The sequence below is a fragment of the Leptonychotes weddellii genome, chromosome 1 (genome assembly GCF_054177405.1).
Source record: "Leptonychotes weddellii isolate Sample4059 chromosome 1, ASM5417740v2, whole genome shotgun sequence".
NCBI classification, from domain to species: Eukaryota; Metazoa; Chordata; class Mammalia; order Carnivora; family Phocidae; genus Leptonychotes; species Leptonychotes weddellii.
This window is the reverse complement of record NC_138369.1, coordinates 21,104,425-21,131,823: the sequence shown is the minus strand read 5'-3', so window position 1 is coordinate 21,131,823 and position 27,399 is coordinate 21,104,425. Positions and strand designations below refer to the sequence as shown.

Here is a 27,399-nt window from a genome sequence, read left to right as displayed (position 1 = left end):
GAGAGTCCTACTGAGAAGAGACCCAAAGGAAGGGTTTCACTCCATTACACATGTATTGCTTGCTTACTGTGGCAGGAACTGTGTTAGGCACTTGGAGGATCTCCTGGGAACATTCCCATTTTGTGATATACTTCCTTCTACAAACTTAGAAACAAAAGCTTAAGTTTTTTGGTTGCATGTGACAGAAATACAGTGCACACTTGCTTAAATTTAAAAAATAAAGGACTCACTTAATTGGCAAATCCAGTGATAGTTCTGCCTTCAGGCATGGCTAGATCCAGGTGGCTAATCTCGGTCACCAGGAATCCATCTCTCTCCATCTCCCACTCTACTTTCTCCAAATTAGCTTCCATCACAGATAGGCTCTCTGACCAAGATGCCTGCACAGTTCCAAGTTTCCACCCCATCAGCTCAACTATTGCACTAGAGGACCGCATCTCTTTTCTTTAACTCCAGCAAGTCTCAGGTTTCCCTCTCATTCTTTCAGGCCGGGTCACATGCCCATCTTGGGAGCCTAGGGTCAGCCCTTCCAGAGTCACAGGGTTTAAGACCAGGGGAGGGGGTTCTTCAACAGAAGATCGGGGTGCCATTGGCAGGAGAAGGGGGACAGAATGCTGGGCAGTAAGAAACAGCAAACGTCCATCCTGACAACACTTGCCAGGGCTGAAAAGAGCCTGAAAATAGGGATACCTCCCAGGGCCCCAGGCTGTCACCAACAGACCATGTGACCTTGAGCCAGCTCTTAGTTTTCCAGTGTCTAAATGAGGGTGGTAGACTGGCTGGTTCTCTCAGGATCCTTCCAGCTCTTAATCTGTTTGAGTTTTAGGCACATTAGTGGAAAACAGACACTATTTCATTAAATTACTGGGTTTGAAACAATACAGCCTATGGATCCTGCTGAAACACATGGATGTTCCCCCCTCCCCCAACAACTAGCTCTTTTGACGAATTGCTGAGGAAGCTTTGGGGGACGTAAGACTTGCCTCTGCTCGAGCCATGTCATCTCCTGGTGGCACCCATCTACAACTTTGGTCATATGCATGCAAGGAAGCTTCGTAAACTTTTTAGTCTGGTGGTGGGAAATAAACTCATTGCCACGACTTTCATGCTCCAGAGGCCAGAATGGCAGACTCTGGAAGATTTACCCTGGCTTCACCTCCCAGTTTGAACTTGTGAGCAGGCCATAGTTTAAACAACACATGACTATCAACGGCTGTGGGGAAAACCAGCTGTGTAGATATCAGCATGAGTTTCCAAGACACCGATTAGATGTCTCAGTCCAGAATTCTGTTGGAATGGTTATGTCTCATCTCTCCTGTTAGACAAATACCAGTGTATTTCTCCAGGAAGACAAGGAGGGATGGCAGGGATTGCTCCTTGGTGACTGTGCTGGATGACTTACTCTTTCTGTTCATGAGACGTCTGTGGGGCCAGTGTCTGTGCTACATGTGGGGGACTTGGCCATGACTCATCTCAAAGCTAGAAGCCATGTACCACCCTTCCATAGGAGGAAGGATTAGCTCTGTGAGTCTTGGGCTGAGCAATGCAGTGCGGGGGGCAAGAGCCCTGGGGCCCAACTGATTTGGTTCAGAGCCCGGCAGCGTTGTTGTTTCCTGGCTGTGTGACCTGGGACAAGTTACCTGAGCTCTCTGAGCCTCAGTTTCCCCCTCTGTAAAGCTGAACAATAATAGCACCTACTCATAGAGTGTTCTCATGATTAAATAGGAGAACACATGTCAGGTTCTGGTCAGTCCGAATAGTGCCTAACGGTGGTGGTGGAGGTGTCATTCCAACGCGGCCGTGGACAAACAGGAGACAGAGCGGTGTCGCATTTATAACGGCTGGCACACGTTGTGCTTATATGACAGGTCCAGACGCTTATGTGACAGACACTGTTCTAAACTCTTCTAAGGACATTAGCTCAGCTGGATAATGTGATCATTCATGTGAGCTCAGGTGGGTACTGTTGTCATTTTGCTGAGGAGGGAACTGAAGCACAAAGAGTTAAGTACCTTGCCCAAAGTCACACAGCCAGTGAGTGGTCCATGTGGGATTTGAACCAGGCAGCTGGCTCTAGGGTCCTTGTTCTTACCACTACGCTTTACAGTCTCACTAAAATAATAAGAGCGACACAGAGCTTCCTATGGTTCAGGAAATGTTCCAGGCACTCTCTATAGATTGTCTCATTTAACCTCACAACCCACCCTCTGAAGTGGTTGCTATTATTCTCCACATTTTGTGGATGAGGAAGCCCCAGCTGCCATCAAGAGGTAAGAGCATGAATGGAGTTCACATCCGGATTAGCTGGGTGATTTAAGACAGGGAAGCTGACCTTGCTGAGCCTTGGTGTTGCTGTGGGGTGACCGGGGACTGATGACAAGCACTGCATGCAGACCTGGCCTGGAGCAGAGCTTCTCTGGAGGGTGGCTGTTGAACTGTTAGTCAGAGGGCCTGGCTCTGGGACCCCAGCTCTGTTCCTTATCTTGAGCTGCTCCTGGTAGCTGGAAGAGGGCTGAGAGCTCTTCAAAAGGTGTGGCTTCTTAGGGGAAGAGGTCTTTGAAGAGATGTCTCTGCCCCCAGCTAGGCCCTGTCTGGCACTAGGGCAGAGCTTGGCTCCACCGCGGATCCTGTGTCTGGTCTGGAAGGTGACAGTTCTGCCCCCTGGAAGGCAGAGAGACTATGAAGCTGTCCCAGCCACTTGGGGGCAAACTGTCTCCTAGGTCTGGGTCTTGGTTTGTTTAGCTGCAAAATGGAGTGAGTGTGGGATGGAAGCATGCAATTAAAAGCACCAAATCCAGAAAATTCCGTATTTTCACAATGTGGAATAAGCATGTGTTCTTGCCTGTGTGTTGCCTAATGAACATGTAGAACTTTGCAAGGCTCTTTTGCAGTCCCTATTGTTGGCTGTTTGAGCTGAGCCTAGTTCTTCCCTCTGAAACAACACCGAAAGCTGTATCCTCATCACTAAGTCCATGTTTGTGGTTTATTTTGTCAAATTAATTATTATAAAGGTGAAATCCTGGGTCATTTTAATGTTCTTGGAAAACGCTGCCAAATTACCCTGTGGAAACGTTATATCAGTTTATACATTCACAATTGTGAAGCAAAATGTTTCTCCTCATTTTTTTTTAAAGATTTTATTTATTTATTTAACACAGAGAGAGACACAACAAGAGAGGGAACACAAGCAGGGGGAGTGGGAGAGGGAGAAGCAGGCTTCCCGCGGAGCAGGGAGCCCGATGCGGGGCTCGATCCCAGGACCCTGGGATCATGACCCGAGCCGAAGGCAGATGCTTAACTGACTGAACCACCCAGGCGCCCCTATTTATTTATTTTTTGAGAGAGAGAGAGAAAGAGAGAGAGAGCATGCACGCCGGGGGAGGGGCAGAGGAAGAGGGAGAGGAGAATCCCAAGCAGACTCCCCGCTGAGCGCGGAGCCCAACACAAGGCAGATCCCACGACCCCAAGATCACGACGCAAGCCGAAATCAAGAGCCAGACACCTGACCAACTGAGCCACCCAGGTGTCCCAACTCCTTGGCATTTTTGTTGAATAAACTTAGTAGGCTTATTTTGATCAATCCATCTTTTCGGAGAAGCCATGTTGCCTAGAGAGAAGAGTACCGAATTTGGGGTCCCCACTGACCACTCTCATGTCTCCTTGCGCTCGGCGGGCTGTGTGTGGACCGTGCTGTTTGCTGGCTTTGTTCAGCCCTCGAGTCAGTGCCTTGTGCTGTGGACACACTTTTTGTTTTGAGCATCAGGCTGGGGAGTGGTATAAAGGCAGTGAGGGCATGAGGGTTCCTGATCTTCTGGCACCAGCCACCGTTGAATGGGCGGCAGTAGTTAATAATAGCCGGCATTAATCTGTACGTCCTTTACGTGCTTGGCTCTACTTAATCTCACAACAGTTCTAGAAAGTGTAAAATTTTAACATTATCCTTGTTTTTCGTATTCTAAAACATAGGTTCCCAGAGGCCAAACCCTTTGCTTAGCGTCCCCAGGTAGGGCGTGCCAGAGCCAGAGCTCAGACAGCCCTGCCAGGTGAGGTTGACTACCCACTCCTCAGTTCTGTACAACCTCTCCATGAGCCCCATCTCCCTCTCGGCCTTTATATTAGTCTGGTCCAAATGCAGGCAGGGGCCTGGGGAACGCCCAGTTGGTTTTCAGTCTTGTAAAGACTTGAGCAAGTTGGGAGCAGGTAAAAACATGCGTTTCTATGGGGCTGCGTCCCTGAATCAGGGCTCCCGAGAGCTGGGAGAGCATCTTTGCCTGGGCGACAATGGGCGGTTGCCATGGTGACAGCTGTAGCAACACTGATGGGAGGACTGCCGGTTCCCACTGGAGCCCAGCTGGTGAGCTGGAAGAGGAGCTGCCCTAGAGGATGGCTGGGGGCTTGCTCCGGCCCGTGCATCGGGACCATGGTTGATAGAAATATTTGGTAAGCAGCACATCACTGATCAACACGGCTAATTTTTCCCCCCTCAGTTTGGTGGCTTTTGTGGATTAGGTGGCCAGAAGATCCCTTAGACGGTTTGGCAGGACTCAGGGGCCGAGAGCAGGCATCCTGCAATCTGGTTGTCTTGGCTCTGACTTTTAGCAGCCATGGAGCATTTCCAAGTCTAACCTCCCAGTGACACAGCCTTCTTCTGTGATGGCCCTTATTTTCCAGGCACCCATGAAAATTAAATGAACTAATCCACATAATAAGCACAGCACTAATAGCATTATTATTATTATTATTATTATTATTATTATTGAAATATATTACCCTGTCTTACTCAGAATTTCTCTTACTTTGAGGAATTGTCTTGTTCAGAATTACTCTCTCTCACCCAGGATTTTGAGGGTGACTTACTGTTTGTCATAGTGATGAAATAAACTCAGTTTGGGGCACCTGGGTGGCTCAGTTGGTTAAGCGACTGCCTTCGGCTCAGGTCATGATCCTGGAGTCTCAGGATCGAATCCCACATCGGGCTTCCTGCTCAGCAGGGAGTCTGCTTCTCCTTCTGACCCTCCCCGCTCTCATGTGCTCTCTCTCTCTCATTCTCTCTCTCAAATAAATAAATAAATAAATAACCTCAGTTTGAATGGTGCCCTTAGCATTACCTTTTCCTTTTTCTCCATCTATGCTGACATGGTCCCACCCCCACCACCATATTTCACTGACAGTTTGGGAATAAACATGTTTTGATGTATGGCCCCAGTCACTGCCAAAAACAGCATTCATGAGCTTATAATTACCTTGGAGACTGTGATAGGTCCTATCAGAAAGTCAATAAACTGCTTTAAGCGATGCTGGCTAATTTAAGAATTTTTGGTGTTTTTAACTGAGCTAGAATCAACAGAACATTTGTTAGAGATGCCTGTTTCTGAATCCTAATTTTTAGGATTGTGATTTTCATTTTGGAGGCGTTAGGCCACCTACATACTGATTTATTTATTAGCTTCTGATCAATATAGTATTAATTAATTAATTAATTTGAGAGAGCGAGAGCATGAGCGGAGGGAGGGGCAGAGAGAGAGGGAGAATCAGACTCCCCACTGAGCAGGGAGCCCGACTCGGGGCTCCATCTCAGGACCCTAAGACCACGACCTGAGCCGAAGTCAGATGCTCAACTGACTGAGCCACCCAGGAGCCCCTGGTCAATATATTGCTGAATAAAGTGTGAAGACTTTCCTCTGCCCCACTCTGGGTAAAAAACCTTCATAGAATGCCTGTTAGATAGAAGCTAGCAAAGTATGGTGTCTGTAAATATAATTTTTGAGTTAGAGCTTTCCAGGATTTGAAAAACATGAATTTATCTCCTTCCTTTTTGTTTCTGATTTGTATACAGTTGGATAAAATAATTCCAAAGACTTCTCTTACTTTTCTTTTTAAGACAAAAATTGGAAAGAGAGTTCAGTGTGATTTTTTAAAAACACCTTCCAAGGGCTGTTTATTTGATTCAGATCCCTTTAAGACATAAAGAAAACTCAGCCATTGAAATTTTTAAACTAAAATTATACTTTTATCAAAGTAACATGCACACAGTAAAAATATACCAGTGAATCTGCATGGATTTCTATTTGCTGATGTAGAAAAACCAACACATAATACTAATCTCTGATCATCATTATTATATTGTTATTTTTAAAGTCTAATTGAAAAAAATTTTTTAAAAAAGTCCAATTGCACTTCATGTAAAGAGGAACCAACCAGTAGCATTGGCTCTGGGCCTAGCACATAGTAGGCATTTTGGTTTCCATCTTCTTTTCTCTGTTGTCACTTCTTCCTCAGTGGTTTTAACATCTGTTCCTCTGTTTTCTGGAGCCAGACTGCCTGGGTTTCAATCCTGGCTCTGCCACCTACTGGCTGTGTGATTTTGGACAAATTGCTTAACCTCTCTGAGCTTCAGTTTCCTCATCTGTAAAGTGGGAATAATAAAAGTATTTACTTATAAGATTGTTTTGAGGGTTAAATGAGTTAATATTTATTAAGCACTAGGTATCTGGCACATGATAAGCATTTTTTTTAAAGTAAACCCTTAAAAACATGATCTCCATGATAGAGACATTGAGGATTCTCTTGGTCCATAAGTAAAAGATCATTGGTGCTGGTAATTTGTGATGACCATAACCTGATCCCACATCTGTGGAATTGAGGGGCCAGATGCTGTCATCAGTGGAGAGTCAGTTTTTCATTTCAGATAAGGGGGGAGTGCCTCTCAGTGTTGGCTCAGGGAAGGTTGGGTACGTACAAGGAGTCCTAGTTAGAAAAACGCACACTCGGGAAAGAACAGGCTCTCCCCAGGCAAAACTTTAGAAAAACAACAATCTGCTGCTCCTTGATTAAAGGGTAGAAAACTAATTATCCTTTCCGGAGGGACGTGAGGCCTCTCTCTGCCGGACTGTGACCTGGAGGTGCAGGATGTGGATTTCCTTAGGATGTAATGAAGCCTTTCCCATTGAAAATGTGCCATAATTCAGATGGATGCAGGTGGGGAGCAGGAGAATGATCCCCTTGCTTTTAAAAGTGACCCCTAAATGCTTTAGAAACGTTGCCTGCAGGTCAGCACTTTGAGAATAGGAAACAATAATTTTCCTAAATTGGATTTCCAAAAGACCTCTGTGACAAAACATCCTTTTAAAAATATTCTGTAATTTATGCTAATTAGACCAGCTTATAGTTAGCTTGAATGGTGAGATTTGGTGTTGCCAATGAGAAGCTGTTTAATCCACTGATGATATAGATCTGAATGCCAATGAGGAGTAACTGGAAAACACGTTATTTCCATGCTGAATAAATGCCAAGTAGTGTTAATTATAGTTTCTTTAGTCAAGGGAAGGGAATGAAACATTCCATCTTGGGATAATTTGTGTATGAGTTTCCTCACTGTCTTCCATACCATCCTATTAAGGATGCAAATTTCCTATTGACCTGTCCTGTTTGACTGGAGATGTCAAGAAAGTTCAAAGAAGTCTTGCAAATATTTATTGAGCATCTATCATGTGCCAGGTGTCCAGAAGGTGGGACTAAAACATTAAAAAGGCCGATGAAGGGGGTGCCTGGGTGACTCAGTCAGTTAGGCATCCAACTCATGATTTCAGCTCAGGTCATGATCTCAAGATCATGGAGATCAAGCCCCGCTTTGGGCTCTGTGCTCAGCAGGGAATCTGCTGGAGATTCTCTCTCTCCCTCCCCCTCTATCCCCCACCTCCATGCTTGCTCTCTCTCTCTCTCTCTCTCTCAAAAAAAAAAAAAAAATCTTAAAAAAAAAAAGATGAAGTGCTCACCCTTAGGGAGCTCTTATTTTAATGACTTCGGTGGACTGGCCAATATCTAAGATCCTTGTCAACTTAGATTTTCTACGGACATTGCTTCTGGGTAATCTTGAGACAAGCCCCTCTCAGGTCTGTCCCCAACTCCATTCACTTTATCCTGTCAAGTCATATGGGACCCCTGCTTTGCTGAATTCACTGGACGTTTCTCCATCCCCTACTTAATGATATAGTTGAGCACTCCGTCCCTGAAACACTTTCTTACCTGGCTTCTGGAATGCTCCTCTCCCTTGGTTCGCCCCTCACTGAAGTGGAGCTCCTCCTCAGTCTAAAGGCTGATGCCTCTTGAATATACTCTTCAATTTCTTGTATCCAACTGCTCACTCTAATCTCCATCTGGAGATCCATACGAATATAGATGATCTGTCGCTCTTGATTTTTGTCCCCCAGTCTGTTCCTCCAGTTGGTCTTTTCTGTCTTCCCAGTTGTTCAGGCTAAAATTCTTAGAGCATCTTTTACTTCTTTCTCATTTCACCCTCCATATCCAACCCATTGGCAAATCCTGTTACCTTATCTTCAAATATGTGCATACTTGCACTACAGCTCACCACCGCCACCATCTTGGTCCACGTCTGTCCCTGCTGCCTCTCACCTGGGCTACTGCAGGAACTCCTTCACCACCTCCCTTGTCTTGCCCCTACAGTGTTCCCTCCACACAGCATTGAGAACAGTCCTTTTAAAACATAGGTCATGTTTCTTCTCTGCTCAAAATCTTCCTGTGGCTTCCCACTCAGACTAAAATCCAAAACCTTGCAGGAGGCTTTAAGACCCTTACCATGTGGTTTCTGCTCCCCAAACTTCCCCAAGCCTCCATTTCCAACTTGAAAATGGACGTGGTGAGACAGATTTCATGGGGTTGTTATGAGGAGTAAGTCAATAATTCCTGTACAGTGCTTTGTGTACTACCTGGCTCCCACTGAAAGCTTAATAAATGTTAGCTCTAAATATTTGCTGGGCGTCTACTATGTGCCAGGCATCATTGAGGGCGTAAGGGATGCTGCAGAGTAAAACATAGTTCCGTTCTCCCAGAGCTTACATTAGGAGGTGATCAATTCTATGGAGAAAAACACAGCAGAGTAGGAGAATAGGCAGATAGTAGAAGTAGCTGCTCTTTGACTGTGTGATCTGGACTCACTGGTTTGTGATTTGCCTTTGGTTTCAAGTTGGAAACTGAGGCTCGGGGAAGTTCTGTAAGTTGCCCAAGATCACTTGGTAGACTTGGGCTTGAACCAGGGTCTTGGAGACTGCAGAGTCCATGCTCCGACCACCTTGTGTGGCTGTTGTCTCTTTTCGGTGGGTTTACTTTGTTCTAGAAAGGTTTACAGTGGCTGCCCAACACATGGAAATGTGAATGAGCAACCTCTGACCCACCCTGGACTTGAAATATGCAAGTGGACGGGAGCATTGGTGTATTTGTCATGATGGGATGGTGTCTCTGAGTGTTCTGGTTTTAATTTCCTGGGGGCAGTTATGGCATTTTGTAGGTATTTTCTCCTGGATAAGGAGACAGCATGGGAAGTATAGCAGGATTAATAAGGTGAAAATCATATATAATCCAGAATGCACTTAAATACCTTTGGGAAGGTGCCATGCTGGAGTCTGACCTGCCCTCATGACCAGGGTCCCTTCCCTCTGGTGCTGTTCATTTGAACAATTGCTCACTGAGGAACTGTGTTGAATTTGAGGAACTTGTGTTCAGAAAGTGCCTATCCTAGGACCCAGCGAAGCCTGAGAGAGGCCTGGGAAAAGACAGAAGGCTGAGATGGAGGCAGATCCACAACCCATGTCAGCCTTGCCTCAGGGCCATGCATGGCCAGTGCTCAGAGGGTCCAAGAGATGGCCTCAGCTGTCCAACCTGCTCTCCCTCTCTCAAGGGCATGTGGTCATATTCCTGTTCTGTCAGTGTGTACGTAAGGCTACTCGGTGACACCGCTGACCACAGACCTACAGGGCAAGCACCACGCATTCATTCTCCAGCTATTGATTCAGGTCCTATTAAGTGCAGGGAGTACGGAGATAGCAGTGAACCCAAGTCACACAGTCCCTGGCCTGCCAGAGCTCGTCACCCAGAAGTGGGCTAATTTTTAAAGTGCACCTTTTGGGCGTCAGGTGCTAAGAGCCTTACGTATATTAACTCACTTAATCCTCACAGCAACTCTATAAGGGGATCCTGTTATTACCTCCATTTTACAGATGGGGGAAGTAGGGAAAAGAGTGGGTAAGTCACTTGTCCCTGGTCACAGAGCTAGTGAATGGCAGAGCTGACTCCAAGCATCTGCACTCCTTTTTTTTTTTTTTTTTTTTTTGAGTAGGCTCCATGCCCAACTTGGAGCCCAGTGTAGGGCTTGAACTCACAACCCTGAGATGGAGACCTGAGCTGAGATCAAGAGTTGGACACTTAACTGACTGAGCCATCCATGTGCCCCCAAGACATCTGCACTTTTTTTTTTTTTAAAGATTTTATTTATTTATTTGACAGAGAGAGACACAGCGAGAGAGGGAACACAAGCAGGGGGGATGGGAGAGAGAGAAGCAGGCTTCCCACGGAGCAGGGAGCCCGATGCGGGGCTCGATCCCAGGGTCCTGGGATCATAACCTGAGCCTAAGGCAGACGCTTAAGACCGAGCCACCCAGGCACCCTGACATCTGCTTGGGAAACATTAAAATTTACCATTGAGAGTTCTTTTTCTGAAAGACTACGCTCATGAAAAGTTGTTCTGAAGATAAAAGCTTTGTAGGTAGCTCCAGGGTGAAAGAAATGCAGCAGAATGCCTCATGGGGTGGGAGCAAAGGATGGAATGGGTGTTGCTGCAGAATCTCTGAGCACAGAGAGCCAGGGCCAGGAGTGGAGAATGGGAGGAAGCGGAGAAAGCCAGAGTGTGGGAATTTTTATCATTGTTGAAGGATTCACATAAATATGGGTCTCCGAAACAGGGGCTTGTAGGGCGGATTTCTCACAAGTGCTGATAAAACTCCACATCTAAGCCATTTTTATCAGTTCCCAGACACAGAGTGCTTACTCTCCTGGCTTTTCTTTACACAATTCCTGCTTCTGGTATAATTAACAGTATTTTATTTTGCATTATTATTTCATGAGGATTTTTTTCCATTAGATACATATCTTTTATTTTGCCTGAAAATTATCTTTATTTTATTCTCACTATTTTTTAAATATTTTTAAATTTTTAAAGCAATGAAACATAAGGCTTTTTCCCTTTTTAAAAAGTTTTTATTTAAATTCCAGTTAGTTAACATGCAGTGTAATACTAGTTTCAGGTGAACAGTATAGTGATTCAACACTTCCATACATCACTCGGTGCTCATCAGGACAAGTGCCCTCCTTCATCCCCATCACCTGTTTCACCCATCTCTCTGGTAACCATCAGTTTGTTCTCTGTAGTTAAGAGTCTTTTTCTTGGTTTGCCTCTCTTTTTTTCCCCCTTTGCTCATTTGTTTTGTTTCTTAAATTCTACATATGAATGAAATCATATGGTATTTGTCTTTCTCTGATTGACTTATTTCACTTAGCATGATACTCTCTAGCTCCACCCATGTCATTGGAAATGTCAAGATTTCATTCTTTTTTATGGCTGAGTAATATTCCATTACACACACACACACACACACACACACATATATATATATATATATATATATATATATACCCCACATCTTCTTTTTTTCTTTTTTAAAGATTTTATTTATTTGTTTGACAGAGAGAGCACAAGCAGGGGGAGTTGCAGGCGGAGGGAGAAGCAGACTCCCTACTGAACAGGGAGCCCGATGCGGGGCTCGATCCCAGAACCCCGGGACCATGACCTGAACCGAAGGCAGATGCTTAACCCACTGAGCCACCCAGGCGCCCTCATGTGTTGTTTTTCTATAACCGTGCTGTCCAGTATGATAAACACATGGCACATACTGCTACTGAGCCCTTGAAACATGGCTAGTGCCAATTAAGATTGACGTAAGAGTAAAATACTCATTGGATTTAAAAATATATATTTATTTATTTAAGAGAGAGACACAGAGAGCGAGAACATGGGCAAGAGGGGGGAAAGGCAGAGGGAGAGAGAGAGAGAGAATCTTCAGCAGGCTCCCCACTCAGTGCAGAGCCAGCTCTGGGGCTCGATGTCTTGACCTTGAGATCATGACCTGAGCTGAAATCAAGAGTTGGACACTTAACTGACTGAGCCTCCCAGGCGCCCCAGTAAAATACTCATTGGATTTTGAAGATGGGAAAAATGTAAAATATCTCTAATATTTTTTTCTATTACACTGATGTATATCTATTGAACTGATAATAGTATCTGAATATTTTGGGTTAAATAAACTATATTATTAAAACTAAACTTACCTGTTTCTGTGTACCGTTTTAATGTGACTGAAATTTTAAAATTACATATGCCATTCACATGATATTTCCATTGGACAGTGCTGTTCTAGAAAACAACTGGCGGAGGGATAGAAAATGGGGAAAAGAAGTCTGAACGGACACTTCCGACTTCTTTGCCTTCAGAAAGTGCCCCATGAGAGAGGCTGCCTTGGATCTGGATGCCTCCCTGCTGGTCTCTGCCTTCATTCTGGACCCTTAAGCTGTCTTCTCTTCCCTCTAGTCAGAGGGATCTTTCCAAAGACTGACCTCATGTCATGCCCCACTCTGTAGCTTCACTGGAGCCCCCTCAGCCCATGGCCAACCCCCCAACCCGAGCATTTAAGGTTCTGCACTGTCCAGCTCTGGCCGCCTCTTCAGCCTCATCTCATGCCTCTCTGCCTCCTTCCCCATCTGCCAAGGCCTTTCAGTAAACATTATCATAATTTTCATTGCACAATACATTTCCATAGTAAAGATTTAAAAATACATAATGTAAAAGATGATGTCCACATCTATGCTTCCCACCCCCCACCGTGGCTACACACATAATCAATCACTGTCAACAGTTGGGCACGTGCCCTTCCAGGGCCCTCACTTGGCGTACACAGCTGATTCTGTACGTGCGTGAGTGTGTGTGTGTGTAAACATAAATGGGTTTATGTGTTGCCCTTTTTGTACACACTGTATTTTATGATCCTTGCTGATGAGGGCGTTATCTTTAATGGATGCCTTAGTATTTTATTATATGGCTGTGCCATAATTTATTCATTTGTTTATTGTTATTAATTATAAACTATTTCACCCATATAGCAAAATATAGGCTATTATAACATTCATCTCTGTACCTACCATTTATTTATTTATTTTTTAATTTAATTATGTTATGTTAGTCACTGTACATTACATCATTAGTTTTTGATGTAGCGTTCCATGATTCGTTGTTTGCATATAACACCCAGTGCTCCATGCAATACGTGCCCTCCTTAATACCCATCACTGGGCTAACCTATCCCCCCACACCCCTCCCCTCTAAAACCCTCCAGTTTGTTTCTCAGAGTCCATAGTCTCGCATGGTTTGTCTCCCCCTCCAATTTCTCCCCCTTCATTTTTCCCTTCCTACTATCTTCTTCTTCTTTTTTTTTAACATATAATGTATTATTTGTTTCAGAGGTACAGGTCTGTGATTCAACAGTCTTACACAATTCACAGCGCTCACCATAGCACATACCCTCCCCAACGTCCATCACCCAGCACTCCCATCCCTCCCACCCCTCACCACTCCAGCAACCCTCATTTTGTTTCCTGAGACTAAGAATTCCTCATATCAGTGAGATCATATGATACTTCTAGATTTAATAAACATCATTTTGTCCTGTTGGCTTCAGAATTTTTATGTGAATAAATGGAACATTACAGGTAGAGATGAAGCCTCACACACCCCAGTCCCTTTTCCCTCTCAGTCCCCAGAGGGAACCACTCCGCTGCAGTTGATAAAGCCTTTTCATCTGTAGTCTTACTACGTATATGTGTGGCTATCAACAATAGAGTGTTATTTTGTGAGATTCTAAATAGTATTATATCATATATCATGCATATCTCCTGCAACTTGGATTTCCTTTCTCTCTCTCTTTTTTTAAAGATTTTATTTATTTATTTGACAGAGAGAGAGAGAGAGAGCACAAGCAGGGGGAGCAGCAGGCAGAGGGAAAAGCAGACTCCCCGCTGAGCAGGGAGCCCGACGTGGGGCTCGATCCCAGGACCCCGGGATCATAACCTGAGCCAAAGGCAGACGCTTAACCGACTGAACCACCCAGGCACCCCTCTCTCTCCTTTTTTTTTTTTTTTTAGATTTTTCGTTACCATATGGTCCTATGTGGTTTTCCACTGCAAAGAACGAATATAGCTTCATTTAAGCTGTCCTCTATTGACAGATGTGTAAGATGTTAAATTTAGCTTCCAGTTTTTCCAATGTGCCATCTCTCTTTTGCATCTTAACTCTTGACTCTTTTAACTTTAGCAATCAGTTTGGGCAGTTTTGTCTATTTTGGTAATCTTTGCAAAGATCAGCTTTTTACCTCCTGCATTTTTAGCTTGCTTTTCCTGTGGCCTGGCCTGTTGCTCCGTCTTATCACCTGCTTGAGTCCCTCATCTCTGTCAGGTCACAGGGAGGCCTCATTTCCTCTGGGAGGTCCTTCTGGCTCCTCAGATGATTGAGCCCCTTTGGCACTCCCTATACCACTCTTTTTTTTTTTTTTTTTAAAGACTATGTTCTCTCTCTCTCTCATAGTCTTTTTGTAAGTTTCATGAACGCAGACACTGGATCTGTGTTGTTCATTAATGTAATGTAACTGTATCTCTAATGTCTGGTACTGTGTCTGCCCTACAGAAGGTGTTCTATAATATTGGAGACAAATTAATGTGTGAGCCCTATGATGGGGTACAGCCCCCCTTTCCAAAGGGTACAGGCTCTCTTTCACGGTGCCTTCTCAACAGGACTATTGCTGAGGATCCAACTAGTGTTGAGTGCTTGTACCAACTGGCTATTTCTGAGGTTCTGTGATCCTTTTTCCCCACAACGTATCAGGACATAAAGAGTTGGGGCGGCAGCCATGGCAGGAGTGAATGAAGCTGAGTGTGGCCCTCTGAACTATGGAAACGTGTTACCGGGTGGTGCCTTGGTGCTTTTTTGTAAGAGATGAGCCAGAGTGAGGAGCTTTCTATTTGGCAAACTGCCTCTTCACCGTGAGCTTCTCCACAAAGAATTCTGTCTTCACCGGGCTAAACACCTGCCAGTCCATCCTCAATTATGTACCACAAACAGAACTAAGAAGACATTTACCTGAAAGAGACTGTCACTGTCTTAAGTGATCCAAACAGAATAAAAATACCTGGCACGGGGGCGCCTGGGTGGCTCAGTCCGCTGAGCGTCCCCCTCGTGATTTCGGCTCACGTTGTGGTCTCAGGGTCATGGGATCGGGCCCCTGTCGGGTTCTGTGCTCAGAGGAAAGTCTGCCTCCCCTCTCCCTCTGGCCCTCCTTCTGCTCACACACTCTCTCTAAAAATGAATGAATAAATCTTTAAAAATATTACCTAGCACAGGTGGTACCATATTCTGCATTAATTTTCCTTATAAAATGTCGCTTTTTGGCTTTCTTAGTAGTGCTACAATTGTCTTTATGGATAGAGAGAAGTAAAACAAAAGAAATAAAAGGAAAGTTTTATTAGCAAGATGCCTTGAGCTGAGAATTAAGACATTAAAATATTTAAAACAAATACAAAATGCTGGCAAAGATGGTACTCTTTGGAAGGGAAGTGGGGTGGGGGGCAGGAAATTAGACAGGGAATGGAGGGGATCACTTTTCACGGTTACATTGTGTTCATATTTGTGGCCATGTTGTTGTCTAACACAAATATGGCAGGTTGAAGCCTTTGTTTTATTTCTGTTTTATCCAGTGGATAAGAATCAGTGTGAATTTCACTGGCTGTCCAACATGAGCCATAGCAATGATGATGATAAGTAACATTCCTTCTTTTTGGGTTAAAGAAGGAGTCTTCAAGATGCTCCTCCTTATGATGAATTGTCAGAAGGTCAGTAGTAACCTAACGCTACATATAACGCCCATGTCATTCACCTACTGCATCTGATCACACAGGCATTTTATCAGCTCACATCATCATAAGAAGGGCGATACAGTACAATGAGATACTTGAGAGAGGCCACATTCACATAACTTTTATTACTACATTTGGTGTTATAATTCTTCTTTTTCTTTTTTTTGGAGAGAGCGGGGTAGGGGGGAGAGGGAGAGAGAGAATCTTAAGCAGGCTCCATGCTGGGTGTGGCTACCATGTGGCTCAGTCGCACGACCTTGAGATCATGACCTGAACCAAAATCAAAAGTCGTTCACTCAACCAACTGAGCCATCAAGGGGTTCTCCTGTTATAATTCTATCTTTTTTTTTTTTAAAGATTTTATTTATTTGATAGAGACACAGCGAGAGAGGGAACACAAGCAGGGGGAGTGGGAGAGGGAGAAGCAGGCTTCCCGCTGAGCAGGGAGCCTGATGTGGGGCTCGATCCCAGGACCCTGGGATCATGACCTGAGCCGAAGGCAGATGCTTAACGACTGAGCCACCCAGGCGCCCCTGTTATAATTCTATCTTATTAGGAGTTATTGTTGTCATCCCCTTCTATGCCTCATTCATAATAGGTACATATGTATAGGACAAAACATAGCATGTATGGGGTTCCGTCATATCCATTGGTTCAGGCATCCACTGGGAGTCTTCAAACGTACCCTTTTTTTAAAGTAAGCTCTGCATCCAGTGTGGGGCTGGAACTCACAACCCAAAGATCAAGAGTCACATGCTCCACCTACTGAGCCAGCCAGGTGCCCCTGAAACATACCCTTCATGCAGACGGGGGGACTACTGTAATAGCTAATTTGAGCATCTAGCATGTGTCAGATTCCCTGCCATTTTATATAGTACATTAATGCTTCAATTTTGTGAAGAGAGATTATTATCCCCATTTTACAGATGAGAAAATGGAGGTTCAGAGGGAGTAGAGAGTAGGTAGCCTGGTTGAAGTCCCCCAACAAGAAAGGGAGGGAGCCACTCTTGGAGCCTCAAGTTGGTCCTACCCCAGACACTAGGCTCTTAGCCCCACATAGTGCATGGGCAGCAGAAGCTTCTGAAACCCATACTCTTAGGAGCTGCTCTGGAAATGGTCACCTCCCAAGGTGGTGGGAAAAAGTTGTATTTGTTTTCCTGTGGCGGGAAATACATTCTGTTGCTAACCCTGAGGCCTATTGCTACTGAGCTTATTCTGTTTGAGTCTAACCACACACACACCTGAATCTGAGATCATTCCCTAAATGCATCTTGAATCCTGACTTTTTGCTCCTCCCGTGGGCATTTCTCCATGTCTACCATAAGCTCTCTGGAGGAGGGAATGTTTATAACTTTTCTTCCTAGCCTTTCCTATGGTTATCATCTCCTTCTAGTCGAGAAGCTCTCCCTCCTGTCTCAGTGGCTTCTCTCCTGCTGCATGCCCACCCCTGGCTTCCCATGGGTTCCTCCACGGAGGTGGATGGGTACTGGTCAGCACTGTTCTCCTGACATCTGCAGGACAAGCTGCGCTTCTTAACCATGCATGCGTGCGTGGGGCGTGGACTCAAGCAGTGGGGGGGAGGGGCAGAGGGAGAGGGAGACAAGCAGACTGCCCCCTGAGCAGGGGGCCCAACACAGGCCCAGATCCCAGGACCCTGGGATCAGGACCTGGGAGCCGAAATCAAGAGTCAGACACTTAACTGACTGAGCCACCCAGGTGCCCCTCCTGAAGCCGTCTTTTGAAGCCACCTGGGTGCTAATGTTTGGCTGGGGAGAAGGAGGATACTAGTAGGAGACTCTTATGATGCCAGATTAGACTATTAAAGGGGTTCCAGCTAATGTGAATGATCTGGAAGCCTGGCTGGTGATGGAATACAAGGGTTGTGGGGAGCCTACAATTAGGGACAGTCCTTCTCTTGGTAGGTTTCCTGGCAGTTTCCCCAGCCAAGAGGGGTGTGTCCAAATTGCCATGAGAGTGCCCTGGATTGACAGATTTGCTCTGATCCTTTTTGTTTACCTATGAGGCTTCTTAGTGTGAGGCCCTACTGAGCTGGTGCCCTCCCACAAGGAACCCCCAGGCCATATTCTTCTAAAAGCATGCCATGCCCTGTTTGGTGGGGCTTCTCTCTGTATGAGAGGGGCTACATCCTCTGAATCTGGAGGAAGACACATCTGGTTATGAATCCCAACTTGGCCACCTACCAGCTATGTGACTTTTGGCATGTGGCTTAACCTCTCCGAGTCCTAGTTTATCTCATCTGTAGGATGGGGTAATGGTAATATCCCCCATTATACCATAATATTATATGAAAATATGATACAAAGTTAATTACTTAAAAGTGTATAATGCTGGGGCGCCTGGAAGAGCATATGACTCTTGATTTTGAGGTCAAGCCCCACATTGGGTGTAGAGCTTAAATAAATAAAAGTATCTTTAAAAATATATATTGCCATTATAATGTATTATGTATTATAAATTTGTAGATATGTATTTTTATATATATAAAATATTATATAGCACCATTATAACACTACCTGTATATCATGTACTAACAATATACCGTAACATAATAACCTATCTTATTGTGAGACTTAGATTATGTAGGCAAAGTGTTTAGCATAGTCCCTGGCACATCATGTAACTTAATTGCTGTTAATTATTGTGATCATAATTTTCTGTGGACCCGACATATAAAACAGGGGCCCATTTACTCACAATGTTCTGCTTGCTGTATGTTGTTGCTTTGGAAGCAGTGGAGCTCATCAAATAATTTGGAAAGCAAAGCCCAATTCTAACCTGGGAGAGCAGGGAACAGTATCCAGGGAGATGTTTTGTTAAATTCTAAGTTTTTTTTTTCTCTCAAGGGGGATATGCTTTTTTAGAAGAACTTAGACCAACATGTTACTTAATAGAGAAGTGTATTAAATCTAAATAACCACCCACGTGTTCTGTGTCTTGAGATGTTATTAGCCTGGGTGTTTATTGTTGTCTGTGTGGGTGAGGAGGAGGGTGAGGCAGAAGTAGGGCTGGATATAAAGACACAGCTTTTGGTGAGTTGTCCCAGCTTTTCTGTGTCAGTCCTGTGCCCCTGCTCGAAGGCTGTTCTTGGAGCCAGAAATTGGGAGGAGGGGAAGGGGCTCTGTGCTGGCATCTTTGAGAACTTAGCAGTGATAGAACTGGATCTGGAACCGTCATCCCTTCTTGACTCTATGTACCGGGTATCGTTTCTCCTGTTTTGCATAGAGGCAGAATGAAAGCCCAAGAGATGAAGCCTCATGGTCAGGGTTGCACAGCTAGTAAAACACTGTGGGATCTGAGATCAGACAACTGGGATCAGAATCCTGATTTCACCTGTGTGCTGATAGCTGGCACTTCATATCCTTAGGTCTCTGTTTTCTTATCTCTTAAATGGGTACAATGACGAACTCTAGCTCGCAGTGTGGGAGCCAATGATTAACTCTATGAAGTCTTAGCGTGTGCTGTTTTAAGGACTCAATACCTGTTAGCTGTTGCTGTTAGGATAATCACCTTGCGGTTCGCTTACATCTCTTTCATACGGGAGAGCCGATCAAGATTTTTACTCGAGCCTGACTCAAGCCTGTGCAGTGGTCACTTCTGCCCGCATTACTGCTGATTATGGCAGGGAAGTCGAAGTAAAGTTGTGGCTATCCCGTGAAAAACTGACAACTTAGGACCTTTTTGGTACATCAGTGAACCCAAGGTACATCCTGTACCTTTTTGCACATCAGTGACTAAAACCTCAGGGAAAGTCCAAGATGAACCTTTCTCAGGGATGCTTTTCAGTGAGGTGGTATTTTAAGCAAACATGAGATATGAATCGCCATATTGACAGACACAACATTTTTGGGAGGAGTAATTTATTACTCCGTAGAAACATCGTAGACAGTGTCCCTGGTGGTCTGTTGGCAGCTGTCTGGAGTTGCCCAACCAGACTGCTCCTGCTTTCCTTCCCTGTACTGTTTACCCACGTCTGGTGCTGACCCACCAGAACCTGCCTCTGTCACGTGTAAGGATGCTGATTCACGGGGAGATGTTAATCGGTGAGGAAACCGGTTCCGGCTGGCGAGGCAGCGGCTACATGTCCTGTGGACCGTCCCTCTAAAAGTCTGGAGCTCAGGTGCAGCTTGCTCCAGGGAGAGTTCCAGGCTCTGCTGAAGCTGTAAACACCAGCTGATGATGTCCGTTTGGGAATTGCTTGTGTGTGAGAAATAAAGATCAAGATCGGGAGCTCGGTCTGGCTCTTTGATTGCAACCAGGTTGAATTTTAGGTTCGATTTTATTTTTTAAGGGTGGGAGCTTGACGGTTTCTAAGGGGCTCTGGAGCTCTTGTCCTGGGGGACTGGGAAGGAGTTCGGAGTGCCTTTGGCTGCAAAGGATTTTGGGGCTGTAGAAAAGGCCAGCTGCCTCATCGGCCTGGGCCATTTCTCCAGCCATCTCTCTTTCTGATAAAACTACATCAGAAGTCGGTGATTTCCTCTGAGTATCGAGCCCATGAGTGACGAACACATTGTCTTGTCTTTTCTCCTCTTCTAGGCCCAGGAGGCAGCGGCAAAACAACTTCCCCATGTTCTCCTCCCCTAAAGCCTGGAATTTCAGAGGGGTAAGTGTTTTCCCGGGCACGGTGCCCAGTGTTCTACACCCTATTCTGGCCGCCCCAGAGACGGTGCTCTTGGGGTTGGCTCTACTAATCGGTCTTTGCCAAAGAAGCTGGGTTTTAGCTCTTGGAAAAATCATGTTTGTATCAGCACTTGTGGCTTAATTAAAAAACGTCAATTATAAGCGCCCGCTGATGTTCATTTGCCCTGTAGGTCTTGGGCTCCTGGAAGCATCTGATGAAGAAGCCAAGTCAGGGTTGAGGAGGGGGAGGCATTGTGCCTGTTTTCTTGGGAACCTGGAGGGACCCGGCGCACAATGAAGAAAAAAGAAATCAGAAATGTACCATCTGTTGATATATAGATTTACGACTTCATGCGGAGCTTTGTTTTCCAGAAGGAGAAGTCTGTAAGCTCTAAACAGATCTTTAAGGGGAATCATAAAAATCTCCCAATCATAAAGCCGTTGACCCTTAGAATTGTATAGTCAGATCTAATCTCTTGATGCAAAGTTCTCTTCCTTAACATAATAATGTTAATAGTAATAATAATAATAATAAAGTATATGGAAGCCCTGCCGTGTGCTAAAATGAATTCTAGCTCTGACCTTAGGAAAAACACGGTTGCGTGTGTAAAGAATGCTCAGAGCTCTGTTTCACCACCCGGCCTTTGCTGAGTTGTTCCTTCTGCCTAGAACACAGCCCCATCTGTCCAGCACTGTGCTCCTACACACGCAGCAGCTGGCCCACCCACTTCATCCCTTGGGTCTAAGCCTTGACATCACCTCCCATGGGAAAGCCTTCTGAGCTCAGGCACCTCCTATGGACCCCTGCACTTCCTTCTCATTGTTGGGATAAGATAGTTAGTGCCTACAGAAATGTAAGATTAGAAGCTCCAAGCATCAGGTGTGTAGAGACCTTGTCATTCTCTCTTGTTCACTGTGGATCCCTGCACCTAGCACCTACATACTTAATTAATTTGTTGAATGAATAAACAAACCTTTCACATCCATCAGACACGAAGTCCACTTCAGACTGTGTTTCAAGATCATGTCTTCGGTCTTTACAGCACTGTTTTTTCTAGTTGAGTTCCCCTTTAGTCTCCTACATAGATCTTAGTCATTTTCTCCAAGTGTGTTATTAAAAATAAATATAGATCATGGCTCTATTTTCACTAAGTTTACAATATGCTTTTCACTGAGTGCAAAGAGAAGTGTGTTGACCTCTTAAATAGACGTGCATGTCTTACTGAATGTAAGTCATGTGTCTCCTAAGCTGTTTATGGTTTATGGATAATATCCCCATTCCTCCAAGTGTGTTCGGTTGGATGATCATAACCATTATGTGGAAAAAACCTTGTGTGGTCAAATAAACTTGGGGCACACTGAGAGCACCTAATTAAATATGTTTACTGCTTCAAGACTTCTCAGAGCCTTTGATGTGTTGCTGTGCTTGGAGACTACATTTGAGTTGATGTTGGTGACATTTCCCAAAGTCATTGCTCATTAATCCTTATTGACAAGATAGTTTGTACACACTTTGGAAGAGTTGGCATTTATTGTCAATTTTGAACTGTAGAGAAATTAGACCTTCTGTGAGCAAGTGGGCCTTTTTGGGAAGACATTTATTTTCTCTCCGTCTCTGGCCTCCCTTCAGGATACCCTACCCTTCCTTCTGCTTCAGCAGTGGTCACTGGCCAACTCTTATGGTACATCTAGGGTGACCAACCACCCAAGTTTGCCAGCAATTGTCCTGGTTTTAGCACTGGAAGTCCCAGGCAAACTGGGACAATTGATTACCATACCTATGGTCATAAGACCTCTCCAACTGTTTTCCCTTGAAAAATGTTTTGTGAATTTTTGAGCACAACTCTGTTTTATAGAAATTGCTGCTCAAAGGAACCTGTTAGATATACACTTGGTTTAAGTGACCCTTTGATAGCTTCATCCATGCATGGTAACATTTGATATTAGGGAATAGTTAAAATTGTTGGAGTGAGTAGAGTCTGTTAGGTGGTTAGGTCAGATGTGGTGTTTATTTTGGTCCCTTGTCCTTGCTTTGATTTCTCCTGGCCTCTTGGGCTTATTGGTAAAGTTAGATAAACTGACATTAAGATATGCCAGAGGGAGATGGTCTGAGGCTTGATCAATTGCCAGATTGGCCAAATTGATCTCTCTCCCTGTTGGAGCATAATCCTCCCTGACATAGAGGGAGTAGGAGGGAACCCTACCAGGTGGAAACACCCTTACTCCCAGCCAGGCCATGCTTTGTAACCATCATTATGGTAATTGGAATTGAAGAACAAGAAGGCCCAGAATGCCAGGATGAAGACATTTGAGGCATTATCTAGCTAATATATTTTCTGTAATGAAATGTGACTCCCAGGCCTGTTAGACTGAGCTGTGCATGCTGTCCTAGGGCAGGGCATGCTTTTTGTGAATGCTTTATTTTCTTCTTTATTGAGAAAGGAAGGTTTTAGAATCTGTGAGCTAGTAAATTTCCCATATTTATATATGTGGCAGAGGAAACCATTAAAAGCATTCGTAATTCCATTCCTCTTTGGCTTGTAAAGAATAAAGATCCTATGTTAGTTTACTTATATTCTGGGCATTGGTGGGTTTTGGGGGGGGATGGAGAGAAGTGGTGGGGGAAGATGGATGGTAAAAGGCGAGAGGACAAGGAACCACATCACTCTAGATGAGAAGCCAAGAGGGACACACGTGAGGGCTCAGGAGGGAGTTGGGGCACAAAGGGAGGAGAGGGAGTGGTTGGCATCTTAATAAGGAGTCTGGAAAAAGAGAGCGATGTTTCAAAATAATTTTAAGGAAAGTCTTTCTGAGTGAGTTGTATTGTAAACCCCTCCTTGTCTTCCCTGGAAACATTCACTGAAGATCTGCATTACTCCTCAAGGCATTAGGAGTAGGCTTTGTGGTTTTCCTTTTTTGGGGGGCTGCAGTTTTTGGCTGTAGAGAGGTTCAGGAAGAGCTGGTGACCCTTGGATGACACTCTTTCTACCTACCAAGCTTGCCTAAAATCACAGCTGTAGCCCTTTATAGGAGTTATTAAGTGCAGGTTGGGTCTCTTGATTCCCACTCTTATCTAAGCAGACAGGGGCCCTTGGTGTTACCAACTCTCCTGACTCCTCCACCTTCCTGAACAAGAGGTGGGGTCATGCCTGTCTCTCACCAGACCCATAGGTGCTGCACATATGCTCGTGGAAAGAAGCCAAGAGGAGGTTTTGGTTGGAGCAGTTATGGTGGGAACATCATGAGTAAAACCAGAAGAGAATGACAGGAATAAGAAGGTGGGACCCTGCAGTACTGTTACTAAGTGCTTCTGTCAGGTGCTCATTGCACATCTGGTCCCCATCTGGTTGGGGCAGTGCTGAGCTCAGAATTTCCACTCTTCCTTGTGCAAATATTTGCTACAGCTGCTCCGGTTAGCTGAGAGAGAGAGAGAGAGAAAGACACTCAGGGAGGAAACTCATTCTAGAAGTGTGGAAATCTCGGGAGCACAACTCCTACCATTGCCTGTTAGTTAACTAGGAAATACTTAGCAAGACCTACTGCTCCATACAAAGCATCATTAAGGTGTTAGAACTGATGTTTCCATTAAATACCAACCAAATTTCATGGCTGTGCTTGTCTTGTCTCTTTCTCCAGTACCTGCTCTTTACTCTTGCCTAGGCCATTTGGGAAGAAATTTCTAGACTCTGAGGCTTTGGAAGAAACTTTGGACATTGTATCCCCAACCTGTTAATTTTCAGATGTGGAAAACAAGGCCTAATGTATTAGTCAGGACTCTTGATTGCAAGTAATAGAAACTCAATTAAAACTAGCTCGAGTGGAAAGGGAGATTGATTGGCTCATTTGACTGAGAGACACTGAGGTGGGTAGGCTTCAGATACAACAGTATCCAGGGATACTGCCTCTCAGCTTTGTTACTCTTGGGGTATTGGTCTTATCCTGCATACTACATGTGAACTGTTTTGGAGGGAGAGGATGACCACAAACAGCCACTCGTTTCCAGAGGAAAGAGAGAAGCGTTTGATTCCCCAGTCCACATATGAAATCCCAGTGAAGGACTCTGTTTGCCCTGGCTTGGGTCACATAGCTACGCCTTGGCCAATTACTGTCGTCAGGAAGATGGACAAGCCTTGGTCACATGTTCCCTCTGAGGGAGCTAGGTGGATGGGGTTTTGTCAGGGCAGCTCCATGAGAGCTACTTGAGGTAGGGAAGGGTCATTTCCTCCAAGGAAGAGTTTGGTACTGTTACCAAATCTCTCCCAGGTCTCTCCCAAGAGATCAGACCTAGAACCTGGTTTTCAGACAGTGAGTCCTGTGCTTGCTGCATGCTGCCTTGGCACATCCCAAGTCCTGTGTTTGGAAGGAGGTACACACACCTCAGGGTCACTGAATGTTTCTTGAAGGTCAGACTGGAATGTTCTAAAATTCACAACTCAGTGGAGTTACGGTCTCTAAGACTCAGTACATACACGGCCAGGCCAGTGTTTATTGTGACCTCACTGTGTCCACCCTGCAACAAAGGGGGCACAACACTCTCTCTCTTGCAGCCTCACTTGGTACATTTACCTCCACTTGCAGCGCATCAGCTCCGGGCAAGGCCATGACAGTCCTGCATGGTAGATATACTTATTCCCATGTCAAGGATGAGGAAACAGAGCCCCACATGTGCTAGTTTGCCTAAAATCACAGCTGTAGTAAGTGACAGAGCCAGCATTTGAACACGGGACTGTCGGTCCCTAGGCCATTAGGGCTATTGCCTCTTTATTTATTTTATAAAATATTTTATTTATTTATTTATTTGAGAGAGAGAGAGAAAGAGTGAGCACAAGCAGGGGGGAGCGGCAGAGGGAGAGGGAGAAGCAGACTCCCCGCTGAGCAGGGAGCCCACACAGGGCTTGATCCCAGGACCCGGAGATCATGACCTGAGCCGAAGGCAGACGCTTAACCGACTGAGCCACCCAGGTGCCCCACATATTGCCTCTTTAAAACAAGACTGATGACACATACTTTTCATCAAAGGAAGTTAGACATGAAGATCTTTTTTAAAATGCTAGGAACAAGTGAGTATGCTATGGTAAACTTCATCACCCAGGATCCCTTTTAGTTCCCTTCTACTCCTTTGGACTTCATTTTTTTTTTTTTTTAAAGTTTGATCTTCCCTACTTTATTTATGAAAAAAAATAATTTGTTACCCTGTTTTGTATTTGTAGTGATGGATACAGTTATAACAGCTCCATTAATCCCAGGTAACTAGCCGCTAGCATTCACTTAGGTTATACCAGGTGCTGTGTTGAGTGCTTTATGCATACATTACTTCCCAGAACAATCCCAAGAGATTGATGTTGTTTGAGCCTCATCCTCATTTCATAGGTGAGGAAGTAGAGTATGTTAGTTTTCGATCACCGCATAGCAAATTACCACAAATTTAGCAGCTTGGAACACCAGCCACTCATTAGGTCACAATTCTGTAGGTCAGAAGTCTGGGCAGGGTGTGCTGGGTTCTCTGCTCAGGGTCTCACAAGACAGGAATCAAGGTGTCAGGCAGAGTGGAGTCTCCTCTGAGGCATAGAGGCCTCTTCCAAGCTTATTTAGGTTATTGGGGGGAATTCAGTTTCTTGTGGCTTTAGGACTGAAGTCCCCATTTCTTTGGAGATTGTCAGCTGGGGGTGGCTCTTAACTCCTAGAGGCTTCTCTCAGGTTCTTGCCCTGTGGCATCCCCATCTTTAAAGCCAGCAATAGAGAATCTGTCTCACATCAAATTATCGCTTATGCTTCATATCTCTCTGACTTGAGGAAGAGCCCAGTTCCTTTTAAGGGCTCACCAGATTAGATCACCACCCAGATCATCTTCCTTTTGATGATCTAAAAGCCAATGATTAGTAATCTGGTCACGGGGGTGATACTTCATCACATTCTCAGATTCTGCTGGCACTCAGAGGAGGGGATTATACAATGTGTGTACATTAGGGACTGGGGGTTTTGGGAGCCATGCTAGAATTCTGCCCACTGAACAGAGGTTTAAAAGTGGAGCAGCTTGTTCAGGGTCACATGACAGCTAAGTAGTGGAGCTGGGATTCTAACCTGAGCTCACCTCATTCCAAAGCCCATGTTCCTTGCCAGCACCTTTTGGGAAATTTTCTTTAGAATGAAATTACTAACCTCCCTGATATACAAAGGACCCTTGCAAAGCGGTAACACAAATTTGAAAACCCAATAGGAAGATAGTTGAAGGATAGAATAACAGCACAGAAGAGAAAATACATATGACCAGTAAACAAAGTCAAGTTATTCATTCTAACTCATACTTTAAAAATAATTTTAGGGGCGCCTGGGTGGCACAGTTGGTTAAGCATCCGACTCTTGGTTTCAGCTCATGTCGTGATCTCAGGGTCGTGAGATCAAGCCCCATGTCGGGCTCTGCACTCAGTGTGAAGTCTGCTTGGGATTCTCTCTCCCTCTGCTCCCCCTCCCCCGCCCCCCACTCTCTCATTCTCTCTCTTTCTCACATAAATATAAATCTTTAAAAAAAAAATAAAATAAAACTATTTTTATTTTTTTAAATTCTTTTTATTTATTTATTTGACGGAGAGATGGCGAGAGAGGGCATACAAGCAGAGGGAGTGGGAGAGGGAGAAGCAGGCTTCCCGTGGAGCAGGGAGCCCGATGCGGGGCTTGATCCCAGGACCCTGGGATCACGACCTGAGCCGAAGGCAGACGCTTAAGCGACTGAGCCACCCAGGTGCCCTAAAATAAAACTATTTTTAAATGACAAAATAAATAAAAACAATAATAATGTATTTCATTTATTTAGCTCTTGTAATATGTTAACTACTATTCTTAGTGCTTTGCATGTCATCACACCTCCAAAAGCCCTATTAGATACATACTATTATTATACCCAGTTTCTGGATGGGCAAACTGAGGCCCAGAATTTTAATTACCCATCTCCAAGGT

At 44.8% G+C, this 27,399-nt stretch overlaps 1 protein-coding gene across 2 annotated transcripts in view; it reads left to right on the top strand.

The window, feature by feature from the left end:
* Positions 1-27,399, top strand: part of ARHGEF3 (Rho guanine nucleotide exchange factor 3) — a 279,815-nt gene that overhangs the window by 73,454 nt on the left and 178,962 nt on the right. For both annotated transcript variants that reach the window (XM_081819282.1, XM_081819289.1), the window contains one exon: positions 20,362-20,428. In XM_081819282.1, coding sequence (XP_081675408.1) covers positions 20,362-20,428 — 67 coding nt within the window. The remainder of the gene's footprint in view (positions 1-20,361; positions 20,429-27,399) is intronic.